We start from the raw sequence: 23,510 nt of genomic DNA on the forward strand, positions 1-23,510 counted from the left end.
GTGCGTGGCTCTGCTGAGTGCGGGCGGCTGTGCGTGGCTCTGCTGAGTGCGGGCGGCTGTGCGTGGCTCTGCTGAGTGCGGGCGGCTGTGCGTGGCTCTGCTGAGTGCGGGCGGCTGTGCGTGGCTCTGCTGAGTGCGGGCGGCTGTGCGTGGCTCTGCTGAGTGCGGGCGGCTGTGCGTGGCTCTGCTGAGTGCGGGCGGCTGTGCGTGGCTCTGCTGAGTGCGGGCGGCTGTGCGTGGCTCTGCTGAGTGCGGGCGGCTGTGCGTGGCTCTGCTGAGTGCGGGCGGCTGTGCGTGGCTCTGCTGAGTGCGGGCGGCTGTGCGTGGCTCTGCTGAGTGCGGGCGGCTGTGCGTGGCTCTGCTGAGTGCGGGCGGCTGTGCGTGGCTCTGCTGAGTGCGGGCGGCTGTGCGTGGCTCTGCTGAGTGCGGGCGGCTGTGCGTGGCTCTGCTGAGTGCGGGCGGCTGTGCGTGGCTCTGCTGACTGCGGGGGGGCTGTGCGTGGCTCTGCTGACTGCGGGCGGCTGTGCGTGGCTCTGCTGACTGCGGGCGGCTGTGCGTGGCTGTGCTGGGGGCCTGAGCAGGCGGGGACACCGGCGCGCTGTGGGGGTCAGGTGCCGGGGTCGCCGCTAGCTCAGGCCCCCGGCACTTGCTATATTTACCTGTCCTCCCGTTCCACTGCTGCGCGCCGGTCTGTCTTCCGGGTCCTGTCCTCTGGCTGTGACTGTTCAGTCAGAGGGCGGCGCGCATTAAGCGCGTCATCGTGCCCTCTGAACTGAACGTCTCAGGCAGAGGATGTGGAGGACGGAGGCTCGCGCGCAGCGGTGGAACGGAGGACAGGTAAATATACTCACCCTCCTGGCTCCGTGGCTCGTCCCCGCTTCTCCGTTGGAGATCGCGGTGTGCGTTCAGTGCTTACGCATACCGCGATCTCCTGGGAGCGTCACTCTGTGGGGTCCAGACTGCGCCGGCGCTTGCGCTTGCGCAGTCTATAAAGGCTTCGGACAGAGTGACGCTCCCAGCGTTATATTATAGATATTGGATGTCAGATTAAAACAAGCTCAGGTAGTGCTGCACAGTGAGGGAATGAGAAAATGATCGTCTAAAGGAATATTCATTCCCTCCATAAATGTCATTTCTTAGCCCCTTAGACATGTTGTAGACTGTACATGTGTTAATACACTCACTGATCGTCCTGACTTCTCCTATTCCCAACACGGTTTTAATGCTTTCTGCACACTATTACAATTCAGATTAGTCGGCTAACAGTTGTGTGGAGTCTGTAAGCCAAACCTCAGACTCTCCCTGCACTGCTGCCTCTACTGAGCATGTACATAAAGTGCAGCACAGATTCATCTCAACTACAACTCCCCAGCACTGCCTCACTACTGAGCATGTACATAAAGTGCAGCACAGATTCATCTAAATTACAACTCCACAGCACTGCCTCACTACTGAGAATGTACATAAAGTGCAGCACAGATTCATCTCAACTACAACTCCACAGCGCTGCCTCACTACTGAGCATGTACATAAAGTGCAGCACAGCTTCATCTCAACTACAACTCCACAGCACTGCCTCACTACTGAGCATGTACATAAAGTGCAGCACAGATTAATCTAAATTACAACTCCACAGCACTGCCTCACTACTGAGCTTGTACATAAAATGCAGCACAGATTCATCTCAACTACAACTCCACAGCACTGCCTCACTACTGAGCATGTACATAAAGTGCAGCACAGATTAATCTAAATTACAACTCCACAGCACTGCCTCACTACTGAGCATGTACATAAAGTGCAGCACAGCTTCATCTCAACTACAACTCCACAGCACTGCCTCACTACTGAGCATGTACATAAAGTGCAGCACAGATTAATCTAAATTACAACTCCACAGCACTGCCTCACTACTGAGCATGTACATAAAGTGCAGCACAGATTCATCTCAACTACAACTCCACAGCACTGCCTCACTACTGAGCATGTACATAAAGTGCAGCACAGATTCATCTAAATTACAACTCCCCAGCACTGCCTTTACTGAGCATGTACATAAAGTGCAGCACAGATTCATCTCAACTACAACTCCCCAGCACTGCCTCTCTACTGAGTATGTACATAAAGTGCAGCACAGATTCATCTCAACTAAAAGCTCAGATCCTTAGAAGGAGAAGGTCCCTCGTGGCACAGCATCAAGATTTACAAAAATGTAACGCTGATTTCCAAGCACGCAGAGAGCACCCTTGGTTAAAAACTCTTAGGGTAACCCCCATCTCTAATGGATGTTTTGAACATTGTTAAACACTGGCCAAGCTAACAGGCCAGGTAGGTTATATTCAGTAGACTATTCTGACAATCCAACATGATGTACCAAAAAATGGTAGAGCGCAAAATTGCTGTGGAAGGGAGAGTCAGTGAGCTGGAGGACGCCTTCCCCACTGTCCAGAGACCTTTAGTGTCACAAGCAAGCAGTTGCCGCTTTAATGGCCAAGGCTGATTACCTGGAAAGTAGCCTGAGGTTTAACAATATCAGGCTGGTGGTTGTCCCTGAAAAGGTGGAAGGGAGAGACCCAATAACTTTTCTGAAAAGTGGCTGCTAAGTACTTTTGGCAAAGTCATCCTCACTCCTCTGTTTGCAATGTAAATGGCCTACAGGGTTCCCAAGAGACCCGGCCCAGTGGGCAGACCTCCTAGGCCTATCTGATTAGCTTCCTTTATTTAAAAAAATGGGATATATTGAGGAAGGCATGGGAGAAACACGACATAACTTGAAGGGCAGAGAGTATCCTTTTTACCCCCAGACTTCTCTGTGGAAGTCAAGCACAGAAGATCCATGTACACAGACATTAACCCCTTTCTGACATGAGCCGTACTAGTACTGCTCTGAGGGAACTGCGTTGCCGCAAACCACAGTATAAGGTATGGCGCACCAATCGCACGGCCCCACGCTGAGCGCTGCAACGATCAGGTTCGGGTGTCAGCTCTATCTGAGAGCTGACACCCTGCAGCAACACATACGATTGGTGTGAGCACCAATCGCAGATGTTTAACCCTTCTGATGCTGCTGTCAATAGTAGCAGAGACATCGATGAGATCGCACAGAAGGAGGGGGCTCCCTGAGTGCTCCATCAGAACAACACGATGCGATCGTGAGTCCTGATGCTCTCCATGGAGAGCCCCAGGCGCAAGATGGCCGTGGGGTCCTTCAGGGAAGGTGGCTTGTGAGCGCCTGCAGAGATACGGCGCTGACAGGCTTCCTTCCCTGCCTGTCAGATGCTGATGTGATACTCTGCAGCAACCTGACACCAAGTAAAAAAAATTATAAAGTAACAATACTTTTTAAAAATCCCCAAACAAAAGTTCTTCCAATAAATACATAAAAAAAAATACACATTTGGCATTGCTGCGTCCGTAACGACCCACTCTATAAAATGGTCCCACTAGTTAACCCCTTTAGTGAAGACCGCGAGGCAAAAAATGATTTATCACACTGCCGAACAAAAAGTGCAATAAAACGCGATCAAAAAGATGAACGTAAATAAAAATGGTACCGCTGAAAACGGCATCTTGTCCCGCAAAAAAACAAGCCGTCACACAGCTCCATCAGCAGAAATATAAAAAAAGTTATAGCTCTCAGAATAAAGCGATCCAAAAATAATTATACAACAAATAACTGCACATCAAACTGTATGGAGCATTTTCTCCTTTTACCCTTATGAAAATGCTAAATTTGGAGCTAAAACAGATTTGTCTCGGGAAAAATGTGATTTGTTTTATTTTCACGGCTCTACGTTATAAACTTATGTGAAGCACCTGTGGGTTCAAGGTGCTCAATATACATCTAGACAAGTTCCCTAAGGGGTCTAGTTTCCAAAGTGGTGTCACTTGGGGGTTTCCACTGTTTGGGCACATCAGGGGCTCTCCAAACGTGACATGGCATCCGCTAATTATGCCAGCAAATTTTAAATTCAAAAAGTCAACTGACGCGCCTTCCCTTCTGAGCCCAAACAGTAGTTTGCCTCCACATATTGGGTATATGCGCACTCAGGAGAAATCGCACAACAAATTATATGGTCCATTTTCTCCTTTTACACTTGTGAAAGTAAAAAAAATTAGATCTAAAAGAAAATTTTTGTGGAAGAAAAGTAAATGTTTATTTTTTCCTTCCACATTTCAAAATTCCTGTGAAGCACCTAAAGTGTTAATAAGCTTCTTGAATGTGGTTTTGAGCACCTTGAGGGGTGCAGTTTTTAGAATGGTGTCACTTTTGGGTATTTTCTGTCATATAGGCCCTTCAAAGTGACTTTAATAAATGTGAGGTAGTCCCTAAAAAAATGGTTTTCCAAATTTGGTTTTAAAAATAAGAAATCGCTGGTTAACTTTTAACAGTTATAACTTTCTAACAAAAAAAAAATTATGTTTCATAAACTGTGCTGATGTAAATTAGACATGTGGGAAATATTTATTAACTATTTTGTGCGATATGCTTTAAGGGCATAAAAATTAAAAGTTGGAAAATTGTGAAATTTTCAAAATGCTCACCAAATTTCCATTTTTTTCCACAAATAAATGCAAGTCATATCAAAGACGGTTTACCACCATCATGAAGTACAATATGTCACGAGAAAACAATGTCAGAATCACCGGGATCCAGTGAACTGTTCTATTGACGTGACATTGGTCAGAACTGTAAAAATTGGCCTGGTCAGGAAGACTTTGGGGGAAAGGGGTTAAAGAATGAGGACACTCAGGCTGCAATATTCCATGATTTATCCAGTGAAATAGCGATTCCACTTTTTTTTCTTTAAATGCCCTAAAAACACTCTGAGATGGCCAGACTCTCACGGAAGGTCCAACAGGAGGCTCTGCGAGCTAAAACGGGGCTGAAATTATTTAAATCCTTCAGCGCATTGGTGGTTTGGTGACTAATCTGATTGAAGTCTGTCACATACGCTCTCCCCGACAGGTTCAATGTGGAAGTTGCACGCAATACGGTGTGCTGGTTAATGACGCATATATGGAAGCTATATGGTTTATCTTTAGTGTGGCAGGCTCTATGTAGGAGACAATTGATACAGAATATTTTGATCTGTGCGTTTTTTTTTTCCTTTTCATTGCGAAGCATGCACCGAATGGTTGTGAGCGGATTTAGGCCCCATCCCTTACTGGTAAGGGGAGGTTCATACTGTTTGGGGGAGGGAAGAGAGGGGGTGTTGGGTGGGAAAACCTATCTATTATGCAAACCTCCGGAAGTCTGGATTATATGGTGGGTAAAATATCTGGAATGGGTAGCACTGACAAGTACACGGTGTTCCAAATTATTATGCAAATTGGATTTAAGTGTGATAAAGATTTAATGGTTTTGTTTTTCAAATAAACTCGTGGATGGCATTGTGTCTCAGGGCTCAATGGATCACTGAAATCAATCTTAAACACATGGGATAATTCGTTTACCAGGCGATTCTAATTAAAGGAAAACTACTTAAAAATGATGTTCCACATTATTAAGCAGGTCACAGTTTTCAAGTAACATGGGAAAGAAAAAGGATCTCTCTGCTGCTGAAAAGCATCAAATAGTGCAATGCCTTGGTGAAGGGAGGAAAACATTAGAAATTTTCCTGAAAACTTAAGCGTGATCATCGTACTGTTAAGAGATTTGTGGCTGTATCTGAGCACAGATGTGTTTGTGCTGATAAAGGCATAATGAGGAAGATTTCTGCCAGGCAAGTTCATCGGATTAAGAGAGCAGCTGCTAAAAAGCCATTACAAAGCAGCAAACAGATATTTGAAGCTGCTGGTGCCTCTGGAGTCCCTCGAACCTTAAGGTGTAGGCTCCTTCAAAGGCTTGCTGTGGTGCATAAACCTACTATTCGGCCACCCTTAAACAGTGTTCACAAGCAGAAATGGTTGCTTTGGGCCCACACATACATGAAGACTAATTTCCAAACATTCTTGTTTACTGATAAGTGTTGAGCAACCCTGGATGGTCCAAATGGATGGAGTAGTGGATGGTTGGTGGATGACCACCATGTCCCAACAAAGCTGCAACAACAGCAAGGAGGTGGAGGAGTCATGTTTTGGGCCGGAATCAGGGAGAAACAGCTGGTGGGGCCCTTTAAGGTTCCTGAAGGTGTGAAAATGACCTCTGCAAAGTATATAGAGTTTCTGACTGACAACTTTCCTCCATGGTATAAAAAGCAGAAATGTGCCTTCAGGAGCAAAATCATCTTCATGCATGACAATGCACCATCTCGTGCAGCAAAGAATACCTCTGAGTCATTGGCTGCTATGGGCATAAATGGAGATAAACTCATGGTGTGGCCACCATCTTCCCCTGACCTCAACCCTATAGAGAACCTTTGGAGTATCATCAAGCAAAGGATCTATGAGGGTGGGAAGCAGTTCACATCAAAACAGCAGCTCTGGGAGGCTATTCTGACTTCATGCAAAGAAATACAAGCAGAAACTCTCCAAAAACTCACAAGTTCAAAGGATGCAAGAATTGTGAAGGTGATATCAAAGAAGGGTTCCTATGTTAACATGTAACTTGGCATCTTAGGATGTTTTAGAGTTAAATAGCTTTTTTGTTCAGTGTATGTGACCTGCCAGTGCTGCAAATTCAACAAATGAGCGTTTTCTGTTCTTTAAATCATATCTAATGTTTAGAAATTCTACTGTGCCTAATAATTTGGAACAGTGCATTTTGAGTTTTTATTCATTTTGTTGATTATACTGTTACCATTGGGAGGTTTCTTCAATAAAATTCGATGCATACTCTAACGGGTGATGACTTATTAGACTGACTCATTTGCACCGACCATTTAGGAAAATCCGATAAAAATGTCATTTGCATAATAATTTGGAACATAGTGTATAGTTACACCCACTTACTAAAGTAGTGAATAAATGTAACAGTTAATTTTATATATCGGAATACAAGAGGCTTGAGGGACAATACCGAAAGACAAGTAATATTTGAATATGTCAAAACGATTAACCCGGCATTAGTAGCGCTACAGGAGACGCATCTGACAAAAGATCTTATTAATTTAATGCACAAGTTCTGGATGCAGTTTGGCAAGCACTCCTCCTATTCAAACTACTCTAGGAGAGTCAAAAAAGTATTCCCTTTAACGACATGCGCCGCACATGTACTGCACATGTCGAGTCCCTCCCTTTGATGTGGGCTCAGGCGCTGAGCCCGCATCTTTCCCAGCACATGCCTGCGGACGTGTGCATTTAACAGCCAGGCGTAGAATTGCAATCCACGCGCAGTTGTTAACTCGGTAAATACCGCTGTAAATCTGACTGCGGCATTTAATGTGATCATGCAGGAAGCGTGTCACTAATCCCGCCCATGTCACATGACCGCAGGTTGCCGATGGGTTGACATGACAACCCAGCATCTGCAGGAGACCCCGGTGGTTGTCAGTGCCTGATTGCTATCAACGCCGCCCAGCGGTCAACACTCGTAGCAAGTGAACATTTCTGCTACAAACAGGCGATCTGATCATGGCCTGTGTGTAGCAGAGGCGATCAGGTTATTGCAGTTTCTAGTCTCCCATGGAGACTACTGCAGCAAGTGAGAAGTATAAAAAAAAAAATATGGCAATGTCAGACGGTCTAATGAGTAAGGGGAGCCCCATCAGGCGGGGACCCCGCTTGTCCGATTTTAGACCGTCTATCCTTTTGTTCTTTAAGAGATAGGACTCTGCCGGAGATGTATGCCAGCAGGTCGCTCATCGACAACTCTGGTGCACTCTGCCACAGCAGCGCTCATGTGTATGGGACAATTGGGGGAGAGCTGCCGGCCAACCGATCAGCCAAAGTTTGGCGGACAGTCATCTAAGGTCTGTAAGGAGGGGGAGGCAGCACCTTAAGAGTGTACTGAAAAGCAGGGGTGTGCTCAAAATAAGTTGAATGTTGATTTAGTAAAGAAAAAAAAAATTCATAACCTTTGTTTTCAGGTCTCTATTTGAAGGTCCAATAAATCCCTTACCGTAGGTGCCATACTCTGTGGGGCTGGCACTTGGAAAGAAGCCAGGGGCGCCTGGTTGCACAGGGTACTGTTGTGTGGGCATCACATAGGAACGACCCTATAAAAGAAATATGCATCAAACTCAAGTGATTTAGGAATATTAAGCCTATGATGGCAATAAAGGGACACTGCCAAGTATCAGGATTAAAAGCAGTGGACTAACCTGTCCTTGAATATAGTAGCCTTGGGAGGTATAGGATAACTGTGAGGGTATCATCATCACCTGGGAGCCAGCGGGGTACACATGGGTAGGAGGCACTGCACGAGCTGTCGATCCAGATGGAACCCTGGTGGCGGTGCTAGGAGGTTGTGTCCTGCTCTGGTAATAATGCTGAGGGATGAAGAGTGGAAGGATCAGAAAACATTCACCGTAAAAAGGAAAAAATAAAAAATAGCAGCCATTACATTATGTAAGACAGATGTATCAGAAAATACAAATAAACTGCAAAAAGGCAATAAATAGAAGCTATACATCTGTGGTAACCCATTGGCGGTACACTGGGCTCTGTACAGTACATCTAAAATATCTGAAAACTAATGACAAATACTGGATCCAAAGACCCATGCTAAAATAACCAAGAAATTATTATTAATCAGCTACCCAAAAAGCAATTTAACTAGTGATGAGCGAGTGTACTCGTTGCTCGGGTGGTCTCAGTATTTATGACTGCTCCGAGATTTAGTTTTCCTTGCAGCAGCTGGATGATTTGCGACTACTAGCCAGCTTGATTACATGTGGGGATTCCCTAGAAACCAGGCAACCCCCACATGTACTCAGCCTCGCTAATAGCTGTAAATCATTCAGCTGCAGCGATGAAAACTAAATCTCCGAGCACTAACAAATACTCGGAGGTCACCGTGCTCTGGGAAACCCGAGCAACGAGTGCACTCACTCATCACTAATTATAACCAATAGTGAACTTGTCAAAAAAATAAAGTAATGCTATAGAAAAAACTACGGTATATGCAAAAATAAACATACGAAAACTTGGAAGGGTGGAGGGGAGAGGGGAGGCTTAAAAAACCCCAAGTAAAACACCCCAAAATGAAAGGCAGTGTGGTCAATAGTGTATCATTACATGGCAAGAGATAATTAAATATTAAATCAATAATAAAAGAGCCAAAAAACAAGGAAGGTTTTAAGGTGCTTGCACAAAATCAATAACAAAAATAATTAAGGGCCATAAACATACTTATAGCTAAAATGAAAAAAAATCAATTCATATAAAACCCTTCAATAAAGCTCTAACAGGACAGTATAATACGATGTTAATATACAACAAGGACCCTACCAGAGCGTCTAATTAAAGTGCTATGTGCATTAGCACCAATACTCGCCAGCATATGCAAGACCACACTGCCCAGTACAGGCCTCATTGCAAATTGTGTGTCCTATTGCAGCCTCGCAGCGCTGGGGTCCTGGGTTCAAATCCCACCAAGGACAACATCTGCAAGGGGTTTGTATGTTCTCCACGTGGTTCCTGGGTTTCTTCCCACATTCCAAAGACATACTGAGAGGGATTCTAGATTGTGAAGCCCAATGGGGACAGCGTTAATGTTTGTAAAGCGCTGTGGAATTAATGGCCCTCTATGAGTAAAAATAAATTAATTATGGTCTTACTACTTATTATCCTGACTGGTCAGAGTGTCATTTGGAGGGCCTTTATATGAACTTATTGTCTATATTAACTATAAGTAGGTTTATGGCCCCTTGATTATTTTTATGTATCTGACTGATTTTGTGCAAACACTTTAAAACCTTCCATTTTTATGTATTACTGATTTAATTTTTCATGGTCTCTTGCTACCTTATACTATTGACCACACTGATTTTCATTTTTCAGGTTTTAATTGGGTGTTTTTAACATTTTTTGTTCTTTAAAAATTTGGCAGATTATAATGGACTAGCTGAAGAGCCTGGGCATAGCAAATATATGTGGTTAGTTATAGCACCTCACTTCTCTTATTTTCCCATCACCCATCTCATTTAGCACCTCACTTCTCTCATTTTCTCCCTCACTCCTCTCATTCCCCCCCAACACTTGTCATTTCGACCTCACATGTCATTTTCCGATCACTCCACTATTTTCCCTCACTCCTCATTTTGCCCTCAGTATACACGTGTCATCTCCCTTATATATAGTATACACCTGTATGTCATCTCCTGTATATAGTATATACCTGTATGTCATCTCCTCCTATATATAGTATATACCTGTATGTCATCTCCCCTGTATATAGTATATACCTGCTGTATGTCATCTCCTCCTGTATATTGTATATACCTATGTGTCAACTCCTATAGTATATACCTGTATGTCATCTCTTCTGTATATAGTATATACCTGTATTTCATCTCCTCCTATACATAGTATATACCTGTATGTCATCTCCTCCTGTATACACCCATGTGTCATCTTCTCTTTTATATAGTATATACATGTATGTCATCTCCTCTTTTTTTTATATAGTATATACCTAGTATGTAATCTCCCCTGTATATAGTATGTACCTGTGTGTCATCTTCTCCTTTATATAGTATATACCTGTGTGTCATCTCCCCTGTATATAGTATATATCTGTATGTCATCTCCTCCTGTACAGGTCCTTCTCAAAAAATTAGCATATAGTGTTAAATTTCATTATTTACCATAATGTAATGATTACAATTAAACTTTCATATATTATAGATTCATTATCCACCAACGGAAATTTGTCAGGTCTTTTATTGTTTTAATACTGATGATTTTGGCATACAACTCCTGATAACCCAAAAAACCTGTCTCAATAAATTAGCATATCAAGAAAAGGTTCTCTAAATGACCTATTACCCTAATCTTCTGAATCAACTAATTAACTCTAAACACATGCAAAAGATACCTGAGGCTTTTAAAAACTCCCTGCCTGGTTCATTACTCAAAACCCCCATCATGGGTAAGACTAGCGACCTGACAGATGTCAAGAAGGCCATCATTGACACCCTCAAGCAAGAGGGTAAGACCCAGAAAGAAATTTCTCAACAAATAGGCTGTTCCCAGAGTGCTGTATCAAGGCACCTCAATGGTAAGTCTGTTGGAAGGAAACAATGTGGCAGAAAACGCTGTACAACGAGAAGAGGTGACCGGAACCTGAGGAAGCAGTGGACTGAGTCTGGTGTGGAAACATCCAGAGCCACCGTGCACAGGCGTGTGCAGGAAATGGGCTACAGGTGCCGCATTCCCCAGGTAAAGCCACTTTTGAACCATAAACAGCGGCAGAAGCGCCTGACCTGGGCTACAGAGAAGCAGCACTGGACTGTTGCTAAGTGGTCCCAAGTACTTTTTTCTGATGAAAGCAAATTTTGCATGTCATTCGGAAATCAAGGTGCCAGAGTCTGGAGGAAGACTGGGGAGAAGGAAATGCCAAAATGCCTGAAGTCCAGTGTCAAGTACCCACAGTCAGTGATGGTGTGGGGTGCCATGTCAGCTGCTGGTGTTGGTCCACTGTGTTTCATCAAGGGCAGGGTCAATGCAGCTAGCTATCAGGAGATTTTGGAGCACTTCATGCTTCCATCGGCTGAAATGCTTTATGGAGATGAAGATTTCATTTTTCAGCACGACCTGGCACCTGCTCACAGTGCCAAAACCACTGGTAAATTGTTTACTGACCATGGTATTACTGTGCTCAATTGGCCTGCCAACTCTCCTGACCTGAACCCCATAGAGAATCTGTGGGATATTGTGAAGAGAAAGTTGAGAGACGCAAGACCCAACACTCTGGATGAGCTTAAGGCCGCTATTGAAGCATCCTGGGCCTCCATAACATCTCAGCAGTGTCACAGGCTGATTGCCTCCATGCCACGCCGCATTGAAGCAGTCATTTCTGCCAAAGGATTCCCGACCAAGTATTGAGTGCATAACTGAACATTATTATTTGATGGTTTTTTTGTTTGGTATTAAAAAACACTTTTATTTGATTGGTCGGGTGAAATATGCTAATTTATTGAGACAGGTTTTTTGGGTTATCAGGAGTTGTATGCCAAAATCATCAGTATTAAAACAATAAAAGACCTGACAAATTTCAGTTGGTGGATAATGAATCTATAATATATGAAAGTTTAATTGTAATCATTACATTATGGTAAATAATGAAATTTAACACTATATGCTAATTTTTTGAGAAGGACCTGTATTAGACCTCGTTCACACGTTATTTGGTCAGTATTTTTACCTCAGTATTTGTAAGCTAAATTGGCAGCCTGATAAATCCCCAGCCAACAGGAAGTCCTCCCCCCTGGCAGTATATATTAGCTCACACATACACATAATAGACAGGTCATGTGACTGACAGCTGCCGTATTTCCTATATGGTACATTTGTTGCTCTTGTAGTTTGTCTGCTTATTAATCAGATTTTTATTTTTGAAGGGTAGTACCAGACTTGTGTGCGTTTTAGGGCGAGTTTCATGTGTCAAGTTGTGTGTGTTGAGTTGCATGTGGCGACATGCGTGTAGCAACTTTTTGTGTGTCGAGTTGCATGTGACAGGTTAGCGTAGCAAGTTATGTGCAGCAAGTTTTGCGCGTGGCGAGTTGTATATGTGGTGCGTTTCGAGTATGTGCAAGTTTTGTGTGAGGCGAGTTTTGCGCGTGTGGCGAGTTTTGAGTGGTGACTTTTGTGTTTCGACTTTTATGTGGCGAGGTTGGTGTATGTGTGGTGAAATGTGTGCTGAGGGTGGTATATGTGTTCAAGCACGTGGTAGTGTGTGGCGCATTTTGTGTGTGTGTTCATATCCCCGTGTGTGGCGAGTATCCCATGTCGGAGCCCCACCTTAGCAACTGTACGGTATATACTCTTTGGCGCCATCGCTCTCATTCCTTAAGTCCCCCTTGTTCACATCTGGCAGCTGTTAATTTGCCTCCAACACTTTTCCTTTCACTTTTTCCCCATTATGTAGATAGGGGCAAAATGGTTTGGTGAATTGGAACACGCGGGGTTAAAATTTCACCTCACAACATAGCCTATGACGCTCTCGGGGTCCAGACGTGTGACTGCAAAATTTTGTGGCTGTAGCTGCGACGGTGCAGATGCCAATCCCGGACATACACACACACACACACACATATATTCAGCTTTATATATTAGATTGTTAATCAAATTATTTTTGCATATACTGTAGTTTTTTATAGCATTTTCTCTAGTGTTTGTTTTTTTTTACGAGTCCTTTACTGGTTATAATCTAGAACATTTGACATTCCAAAAAAATCTATAATTTAGAGAAGCACGTTTTCCTTATACAGACTTATTGGTCTCCAGCTCCTATACTGGCTTACGTGCCTCCATGGCTACAGGCTACCAACAAACCCTGGGTAATCTGATCCCAACAGTAAACTTACCGTATATACTCGAGTATAAGCCGAGATTTTCAGCCCACTTTTTTGGGCTGAAAGTAACCCTCTCGGCTTATACTCGAGTCATACCCAGGGGTCGGCAGGGGAGGGAGAGTGGAGCTGTGTAATACTCACCTGCTCCTGGCGCGGTCCCTGCAGGTCCCTGGTTCCCGGCAGCGTCTTCCTGTAGTGAGCGGTCACATGGTACCGCTCATTACAGTAATAAATATGGACGCGACTCCACTCCCATAGGGGCGGAGCCGCTTATTCATTACTGTAATTAGCGGTACCATGTGACCGCTCACTACAGGAAGAAGCTGTCGGCGCCAGGGAACAGACGTGCAGGGACCGTGCCAGGAGCAGGTGAATATAACTCTGCGCTATATTCACCTGTCCCTCGATCCACCGTTGGCACCACTGCGTCTTCCGCGTCCTCTGCAGTGACGCTCAGGTCAGAGGGCGCGATGACGCGATTAGTGTGCGCGCCGCCCTCTGCCTGAAAATCAGTGCAGAGGACGGGGAAGACAGCGGCGGTTGGCGGTGGAACAGGGAGCAGGTGAATATAGCAAGTGCTGGGGGCCTGAGAGGTGAGTGTCATTTTTTTTTTTTTTTTAATTGCAGCAACAGCATACGGGGCAAATGTCTGTATGGAGCATCTTATGGGGCCATGTGCAGCGTTATATGAGGCAAATATCTGTATGGAGCATCTTATGGGGCCATGTGCAGCATTATATGGGGCAAATATCTGTATGGGGCCATGTGCAGCATCTTATGGGGAAAATATCTTTATGGAGCATCTTATGGGGCCATGTGCAGCATTATATGGGGCAATTATCTCTATGGAGCATCTTATGGGGCAAATATCTGTATGGGGCCATGTGCAGCATTATATGGGGCAAATATCTGTATGGAGCATCTCATGGGGCCATAATCCACATTTGTGGAGCATTATACTGGGCAAATGTGTCTATGGAACATCTTATGGGGTCATAATCCACATTTGTGGAGCATTATACTGGGCAAATGTGTCTATGGAGCATCTTATGGGGTCATAATCAACATTTGTGCAGCATTATATGGGGCATATTTTAATATGGAGCATCTTATGGAGCCCATCATAAACTGTATGGAGCATTGTATGGGGTGTATTTTGTATGGAGCATCTTATGGGGCCATAATGAACAGTATGGAGCAGTATATGGGGCTCCTGATTCAATATGGATAGTCAAAAACACTTAACCTACTGATGTCTCAATTGATTTTACTTTTATTGGTATCTATTTTTATTTTCGAAATTCACCAGTAGCTGCTGCATTTCCCACCCTAGGCTTATACTCAAGTCATTAAGTTTTCCCAGTTTTTTTGTGACAAAATTAGAGGGGGGGGGGGGGGGCTTATACGGTACTTCTCTTCCCTACTTACTGCCAACATCCAGATTTTTAATTAAGACCATTTTTTGCCTTTTTTAGATGCATGGAGGAAATACAAAAGGTTACAAGTAGAAAACATACTTCAAAGTGTTGTTCTCATCTGTTCTCTTCAGGAGAACCACTGGCAAGAACATTTGCCCTTACAGTGGGTGGGCACCTAAAATACTATAGAGGGCATCCTATACAAAATTAGGGGGGCTTGAGAGAGATGGTCTGGATGAAAGGCTAGCACGAAGACTGACTCAATTTAAAAAAACTTTTAGACTGCTGCTGCGCATATTCAGCCCCCGCTCCAAGACAGCAGTGGTAGTCATTCTCCCTTGGCAATGAGCAGTAAACCATAAGAAATAAGGCAACAGCAGCAGAATGGAGGAACATAGAAATTATTATGCTTATTTTCACAGCGTCCGTGTGTCTTTCTGACTAGACCAATTAATTAATATGAAATTAAACTTTTAAAACAAAAAATTAAAGAAAAAAAAAAAATGTAAAACACTTTACTGACATCAGTGCCTGCGGTTTTTACCCTCCGTGGCTATAGTTCTACGGCAAAAAAAACTTATCAGGTAACTTTCAATCATTCAGATTTCAACATAAGGCGATCTCCTAAACAATAAGGTTGCATATTAGAGCGTGTGTGGGAGGACTGTCGGATTCTTCCTACCAGCCAGAATGAATAAGGCTGCAGCCTCCATGGCCTTGGGTGCAACCAGAGGAGGAATCCGGCTACATATCACCCTGAGGTCGTGTATTAGGGCTCAGACATTAATGCAAATCAGTCTGGAATCATGCCGCAAGGCACGTACTGGCCGATGCGCTCCGGCCCAGAGGGACAGTCTCATAAATACATGAAGCTGTCACCGTCGGATAAGGAGACCCATGGCCAGGTCGTGCATTGTGATCCAATCTCAGACTTAAGTGCACAAACACCTGAACGTGCTTTTAGGAGCATTTCTACTGTGGATATGGCCACAAATCAGCAATAAATCCACAATTTTTTTTTCTGCAACATGTGAATGGCACTTTGAAAACTTATTCATCTGTACTGTCCTGTAACATTGCTGTGTGGAATCTGCACCACATCCTAGTTGTGTGAACATGGCCTTTGAAGTGGCATCAGGCATGAACACTGCAGTGTGCCATTTACAGTCCTAGGGTTCTCTATAGTAACAAACTGTTGGCAGTCCGATTCTGGATTTACACTCCAATTAGGATCCCCAAAAATGCATAGGTCAGAAAGAAATAGGGGAAAGGTAGAAGACCACAGGAGGCTACTACACAAGTTCTCATTTAGATTAGTGAGCAATTAAAAAAAAAAAAAAAATGGTGGCAAGGCTAGACATGCTTTTAAGGGGAACTAGAAGGCTCGTTCCCTGGCGACTTTTACAGAATGTTTTTCTCTGAAATGCCGCAGTGTTTCTGAATCAAACATACTTTGCTGGATCATACCGCCGCAGTCGGATACATGATGCCCGTGGGTTGGGCAGCATGTATCCGCTGTCAGGTTCACTTTAAACCACTGCTCCCAATAACAGCCCATTCTCATGCATTAGATGGCACTTATGGATATTCTCAGTTGCAGATCCTGTATAGAAAACAAGTAACTGTGAATATAGCCCATGTAGTATGTCTTAAAAGTGACAATGCAGGGCTAGAAAAATAAACCAATGGATATTTAGTACTACTGTGTGAACTGTTAAGAAATAAAAACACAATCCCCAAGTTTTAGAAGTGAGGATAGTGTCCACCATTATACACAATACTGGGAGCATCGCATCAATGACAGCATCAATGACAGCATCAATGACAGCATCAATGACAGCATCAATGACAGCATCAATGACAGCATCAATGACAGCATCAATGACAGCATCAATGACAGCATCCACTGCTCTGCCTCACTGGGAACAGCATTAGGTCGTACAAGACAAATGAAGGCATTACCTGAATAGATCTGAATCCTGCCTGTTAGAAGCAGCAGCGGGGGAAAAAAGGAAGAAGCAGAGGGTGAAGGAGACAAACGTGAAAATCTACACATGAGGGGGTGATCGGAAGAGCTAAGTAACAGGGCCAGGGGGAAGCAGCATAGGAACAACACATGCGGACAGGGTTGGAGAATGTCAGCACCCAGATGAAAGCGCTATCCCCATTATCAGATATAGTATCGCTTTACGATTGGAGGTAGGACTCGCAGGACCGGAGAGAAAGAAGGAATAGCAGTACAAGTGTAATGCTCGCTCTCCTTCATTCTCCCACCAACCATAAAACATATCCCAGCAATGTGGCAACACACTATAGGATGGGAACAACCCTTTAAAAAAAGATTCAGTACAAATTATTATTTGAAACGTGTTTTTATGTTAAATGTTTTTTCGTCATATCACATTCTGTATAGCTAGAGTAGAAGAGAAAAAAAAAACACTACAATTTTCATACTGGCTACTAGGGTTATTTCAGACTCGAACTTCCTGTCTCTTTAGGAAGTTTTCTGAAGCCTCATTATCATCAGAGACAGGACCACAATGACAAGTAACAGCTCTATACCCAGCTGATAACACAGGCGGCACCAATCACAATAAGTGATGTCACAGCTGACCGTGCCCCCTCCACCTTTTGACAACTGCTTCAAAACAAAACATACAGGGTCTGAGAGTCTACTGCTGCTAATGTACATGTGGAGAACTGAAGTATGAGCAGCATGAAAGTTGCAAGATTTTTTTTTCTTTAATGGGAACCAGTCAGGTCCAATAACGCTATTGGCCTGAATATATAAGGGCTAATAATAGTAGATACCGGGTTTCCGAGCATCTGGGCGTGCTCATATATTATGTTCCAGTCCCTGCAGCTGTATGATTTGCGGCTGTTAGGGACTCTCCACGTGTGTTGCTGCTGTCTAACAGCCACAAATCATACAGCTGCAGGGACTGGAACATAATATATGAGCACGCCCAGATGCTCAGATAACGCGTTATCCGAGCACGTTCACTCATCGTTAGTTAATAGCATTACGGTGTGCGGCACCCGAGAGAAAATGACCACCTGGGAGCTGCCGGCTTTCAGTCAATGTTCATTACAGCATAGAGCGGCAGCTGTAGCCACACCCCGGCACTGACTGACAGCTGGCTCTGTACTGATGGACTGCAGTCGGCTGTGAATCTGTGCCGGGGCATGACAAAGCCCACAGCTCTCAGGAGAAAAAGTTCATTTTCTCCCATGTGTTGCACTTTCAGGGCTGCAGCCAGGCACATTTCTAAATATCTTAACCTCGCAGAATAACTTTATATTTTCAGGGTAATAGTGTAATCGGACATCACAGGATCCCTTTAAATACAGCTCATAATATTAAAAAATATTATAAATATATATCTCCCTAATAGATTTGAATACATTTAACATGAAAACCCGAGCTGATCAGCGGGTCATTTTCTTATTATGTTATGATACATTACCTTTAAAAGGGGTTGTCCAGCGACTGCAGACTTGTGAATCCTCACACTGCACGCACAGTGCGCTGGGAAGATTCTCCGGTACCTGGAGGGCATGTGACCCCAAGTGTGGGGTTTGCATAATTCCAGCTACACTCAAGATTAGACTTGTCTGACCTCGCTCAATACACTTGCACTAAGCAAGGCTGCGCCCATGTAGTAGGCCGTGTGGCCAGGTGCCCACCCGCTGCGGGCATCGGAGAGTCTTCACAGTGCGCAGTGTGAGGATTCATTAGTCTGCAGTCACAGAGAGACTACAGACTTGCAGCTTAAGGCCAGACAACCCCTTTAACAATTAAAAACATAGAACAGGTAAATAACAGTGCAAATCACATTGGGAAGAAAAAAAAACTAACAATCATACGATCAAATACAAGTAAGGATGTAAAGCTACTGTGCACAGAATGAAGCATGACAGCCACACTGAGGCATTGGAGCGTCTATCCAACCAATTTGGAAAGATTATGAAACCTGCTACATGTCACCCCCCTGACATTCAGACAAGCACATGCCAGACACTCAGGAGAATGTTAAAGGGGTTGTCCGGTCTTCTGAGCACTTTCTGCAGTCACTATGTAAATCAGCAGTCTGCCTTCATTTTTATTTCATGTGTTTGGCCTATCAATACAGGTGAGCTCGTCTCGGCAGCACGTGACTGCATGTATGCAAATCACACACAGGTGGTCACATGACCAGCCGCTCTCACCAGCAATATCAGTGAATCCTGGCAAGTGTGCTGGCGCACACAGCCAACATTCACCAGTCTGCAGCCATATAGGGTGACTGCAGACTTGGCAGAAAAACGGGTAACCTAGAATATAACACTAAGGCTGCTTTCACACATCAGGTTTTCACAGTCAAGCTAAATCCGGCTAATTTTCAAAAAAAAAGGATCAGGCGAATGTTGCCGCCGGATCTGGTTTTTCCCCCATAGACTTGTATTAGTGCCGGATTGCACCGGATGACATTGCGTTTCATCCAGTTTTCGCCGGATCCGGCAAATCTCCCGCTTCCAGTTTATTGAAAAAACGTCCATAGCAACGTTTTTTGTCTCCGGCGAAAAAGCCTGAAGCGCCGGATCCGGCTATTTGCTACAACGGAAGCCTATGGAAGCCGGAAGGTGTCTGTTCCGGAAAAAGGCGGATCCAGCGGGCTGATCCGGTTTTTTTAAACTGAGCATGCTCCAAATTTTTTTTTATCCAATAATCTAGATAGGCTAGCCGGATCCGTCGCATCAGTTTTTCACAATCTGTGCTGGATCCAGTTTTTCCAACATTCGCCGGATTTAGCCTGACACTGAAAAGCTGATGTGTGAAAGTAGCCTAATCGAAGACTTCAGACACCAGAACACAAAATTAGCAATAAGTGTTTCCATCTACAACAAAAGGCTGTTGTGGTGGTTGCCATTAGCCGCCGCTTAGTGTACAGAAGTGATTATAACCAATGTCACCATACAAGGCTCCCGCACTGACACAAGGGTATAGAATAAGGATGGCTGACAAGATTGTAACCCCTTCTCTGCCACTATCAAAATAGCTTTTCAACAATGGATAAAATAACAAAAAAATCACCCCCCCCCCCCCCCCCCCCCCGATGACCTATCCCTGGAATTGTGACACTACTTACTTGTCGAGGCTGAGACTGTGTATTCATTTGTGGAGTTTGTGGAGGCCCAAACACCACAGGGGCAGAGGGGGCAGAGGGGAATGCTGACTGAAAGGTAATGTAAAAAAAAAAAAAAAATCAAATTACAAAAGGATTTCACACACAAGAATCCAACACATTGCAGTTTTGCATAAAGTAGTGTCTGTATTTTCCATCTATGTTGGGGGAAAGCATGCATTAACCCTCGGCATTATTATTAGGTACAATTTCAGCTTCATCATCTACCTATACCTTCTGATGGAACATGGTTTTCTAATTCAGAAGCCTTCCCAGCAGAGGAAAGCACTAGAGAGATGAAGAGCGATTCTGGGACACATACCTGTGGGAGTCCAGGGGAAGGGGCAGTAGGGGGTCCTCCTATAGGCTGTGTGGTTTTGCTCATCTCATGGGATGCTGCATAGGGTCCCCCGTAAGGTCTGGAATCAAACAACAGTGCGTCAGATAACCAGCAAAAATACAGAATATACAGTGTCATCTTCAACATTGGCAAACACATACAACCCCAGATGAGAAGTACGGGCGCTGACCCCGCCCCTATATTAGCCCTGCCTCTTAGCGGCCTGTCCGGTAGTCAGAGAATCCAGGGGGTGAACAGATGAGTGGACCACTAGCTTCCATTTCATTTCATTGTTCAGTACTAGGCTTACTGTTGCTTTAGAAAGTTTACACAAAACAAACAAAAAACGTGAAAATAGAAAAGTATTAGGGTATGTGCACATGCTGCGGATTTTGTGCGGTTTTACACCTGCGGATTCTTATTATGGAGCAGGTGTAAACCACAGCGGAATCCGCACAAAGAATTGACATGCTGTGGAATAAACAACTACGTTTCCGCGCGTTTTTTTCCGCACCATGTGCACTGCGGATTTTGTTTTCCATAGGTTTACATGGTACTGTAAACTCATGGAAAACTGCTGCGCATCCGCAGCAAAATCCGCAACGTGTGCCATAGCCTTAAGGTACCGTCACATTAAGCGACGCTGCAGCGATATAGACAACGATGCCGATCGCTGCAGCGTCGCTGTTTCGTCGTTGTGTGGTTGCTGGAGAGCTGTCACACAGACAGCTCTCCAGCGACCAACGATGCTGAAGTCCCCGGGTAACCAGGGTAAACATCGGGTTACTAAGCGCAGGGCCGCGCTTAGTAACCCGATGTTTACCCTGGTTACCAGTGTAAATGTAAAAAAAAACAAACACTATATACTTACATTCCGGTGTCTGTCGGGTCCCCCGGCGTCCGCTTCCCTGCACTGTGTAAGCGCCGGCCCTAAAGCAGAGCGGTGACATCACCGCTGTGCTTTGCTTTACGGCCGGCACTGACAGTGCAGGGAAGCGAACGCCGGGGGACGCGACAGACATCAGAAGGTGAGTATGTAGTGTTTTTTTTTTCTACTTTTACAATGGTAACCAGGGTAAATATCGGGTTACTAAGCGCAGCCCTGTGCTTAGTAACCCGATATTTACCCTGGTTACCATTGTAAAACATTGCTGGGATCGTTGCTTTTGCTGTCAAACACAACGATACACGCCGATCTGACGACCAAATAAAGTTCTGGCCTTCTAGCTCCGACCAGCGATATCACAGCAGGATCCTGATCGCTGCTGCGTGTCAAACACAACGATATCGCTATCCAGGACGCTGCAACGTCACGGATCGTTGTCGTTCTCGTTGCAAAGTCGTTTAGTGTGAAGGTACCTTTAGTCTTCCAAAAATTCAATACTGTGGTCAGAAGGCCAGGAATCCTAGCATTAGAAAACAGTCTAATGTGAAGACCTAATGGAGCTGGAAGACATCCTGACTCATTTTATAAAGCACCAAACCCATTGCTGACATTGTGCTTCCTCAAATATTCGGTGGAGCGTCGGCATTCCTCATTCAGGAGGTCAACCAGCAAAGCAGAGGAGGGGGACGGAGACACTGGACAAGCATGCAAGCCCCTGCACCGGGCTGGAAAGAAGCTATACTCAGGGCGCAGGACGCCATCTGTATAATCCCACTACTCAGTGATGTGTCCCCTCTATACTTCTACATACACAGAGGGCATTCACATGCAGCACAGGCCTTTACCATTCAAAAGGTGAAACCCAAGCAGAAAAACTTGCGCATATCTTACTATGTCAATGAATGCAAACAGCCTCCAAGGGACTCTGGACTCCACAGCTATTGACTGAATGTCTAAACTGTGGGGACCTGGACTAAAACATTACCAGATGCAGGAATACATTATATATTGCCAAGATCATAAAATCATGTTGTCTAAACAACTGTCTGAGGGTCTGCACAGGGGACCATTCCAGGTCATAAAAACCACTTGCACTGCTCCCCCAAGTAAAATGCCCTAGTAATCATCAGTGCGTATGCTGCTTCCCGGCCACAGACCAACACCAACGTATGTTTCACATCATTTCTGCTGATGTCAGTCATTGATGGTTTCTATCTCTCCATGTAAACTGGCTTCTTTGCCTGCTGTTTTTAATGGAAATTCATGAGATTTCATGAATCATAGCTTGTATAAAAGGACCCTTAACGGGCAATTCCCAAATTAACGAATTATCTCCTATCAGAACATGATCCTCACTGGGCCTCCCAGCTAATCCAGACCGGGACTTTGGAAGCCCAACAACTGAGCACTGCAGATGCATCTAATGGAGCTGAGGGGCGCATGAGCTCAATTATAGTCCATGGGACTGCCAGGAGCACTGTACTGCGCAGTCCTATAGACAATGAATGGATGAGAAGGTCGCGCTTATGCATTGTGGTTCCATTCAGGACAGAGAAGCACAGACCCACTTGATCAGATTCCAAACCTCTGATCTTGGGATTGTTGGGGGCTCAGGAGGTCAGACTCCCCAGCGATCAGCAAGTTATATCCTATTCTATGGGTATGGGATTTTTGGGGAAGAACCCTTTTTAAAGGGTTTATGTGGTCAAACTACAAGTCTGCAGTCACTGCAGTCACATCACATGCATGGTGCGCTGTGAGGATTCCCGATGCCGGGAGACCCACGTCTGCAATATGCATACTGCTGGCCACATTAAGTGTATAGAAAAATAAATTCCTTTCTCCCAAAAGATTAGATCCATCACAGAGAAGGATTGGATACGCTGAATTACCAGGCATGAACTATGAGGGTACGTAAATAGTGGCATAGAGGCCCGACAAGCGCCTTGCCAACCACTTGTAAGGGCATCTTTACACACAGCTACACAACCAGGTGACCGCAATGGATTTTAGATCACAAACTAAATAAATCTCTATAAAACCAATGTTGTGTGGCTATTTTATGAGTGGACATTAGGACTAAACACCGCCATACACATTAGACGTCTGTCAATCGAACAATGGTTCAGCTGTCTCCCCCATACACAGGGACGCTTGTCTGAACCGCGCTGATGTGTTCTCTATGGAGGCACTGCCACCAGACGTGACTAGTTACGGTTTATCTCTGGGATACAATACAACGGGGGGGTTGATATGGAACATGACAGATCAATATTTCACCCGGCAATCAATTGTCCAGGG

The 23,510-nt window shown here is 44.6% G+C and overlaps 1 protein-coding gene across 3 annotated transcripts in view; it reads right to left on the reverse strand.

The window, feature by feature from the left end:
• EIF4G1 (eukaryotic translation initiation factor 4 gamma 1) overlaps positions 1-23,510 on the reverse strand; it is a 108,960-nt gene that overhangs the window by 29,046 nt on the left and 56,404 nt on the right. For 2 of the 3 annotated variants that reach the window (XM_077290113.1, XM_077290112.1), the window contains exons 2-6: positions 20,306-20,402; positions 19,948-20,034; positions 16,781-16,801; positions 8,205-8,372; positions 8,003-8,099 (exon numbers count right to left, since the gene is read on the reverse strand). In XM_077290113.1, the coding sequence (XP_077146228.1) occupies positions 8,003-8,099; positions 8,205-8,372; positions 16,781-16,801; positions 19,948-20,034; positions 20,306-20,368 (436 nt within the window). In that variant the 5' untranslated portion in view covers positions 20,369-20,402. The remainder of the gene's footprint in view (positions 1-8,002; positions 8,100-8,204; positions 8,373-16,780; positions 16,802-19,947; positions 20,035-20,305; positions 20,403-23,510) is intronic. The other variant, XM_077290114.1, reaches the window with a different exon arrangement.

This window comes from Ranitomeya variabilis, chromosome 2 (genome assembly GCF_051348905.1).
Source record: "Ranitomeya variabilis isolate aRanVar5 chromosome 2, aRanVar5.hap1, whole genome shotgun sequence".
In the NCBI taxonomy this organism is placed as follows: Eukaryota; Metazoa; Chordata; class Amphibia; order Anura; family Dendrobatidae; genus Ranitomeya; species Ranitomeya variabilis.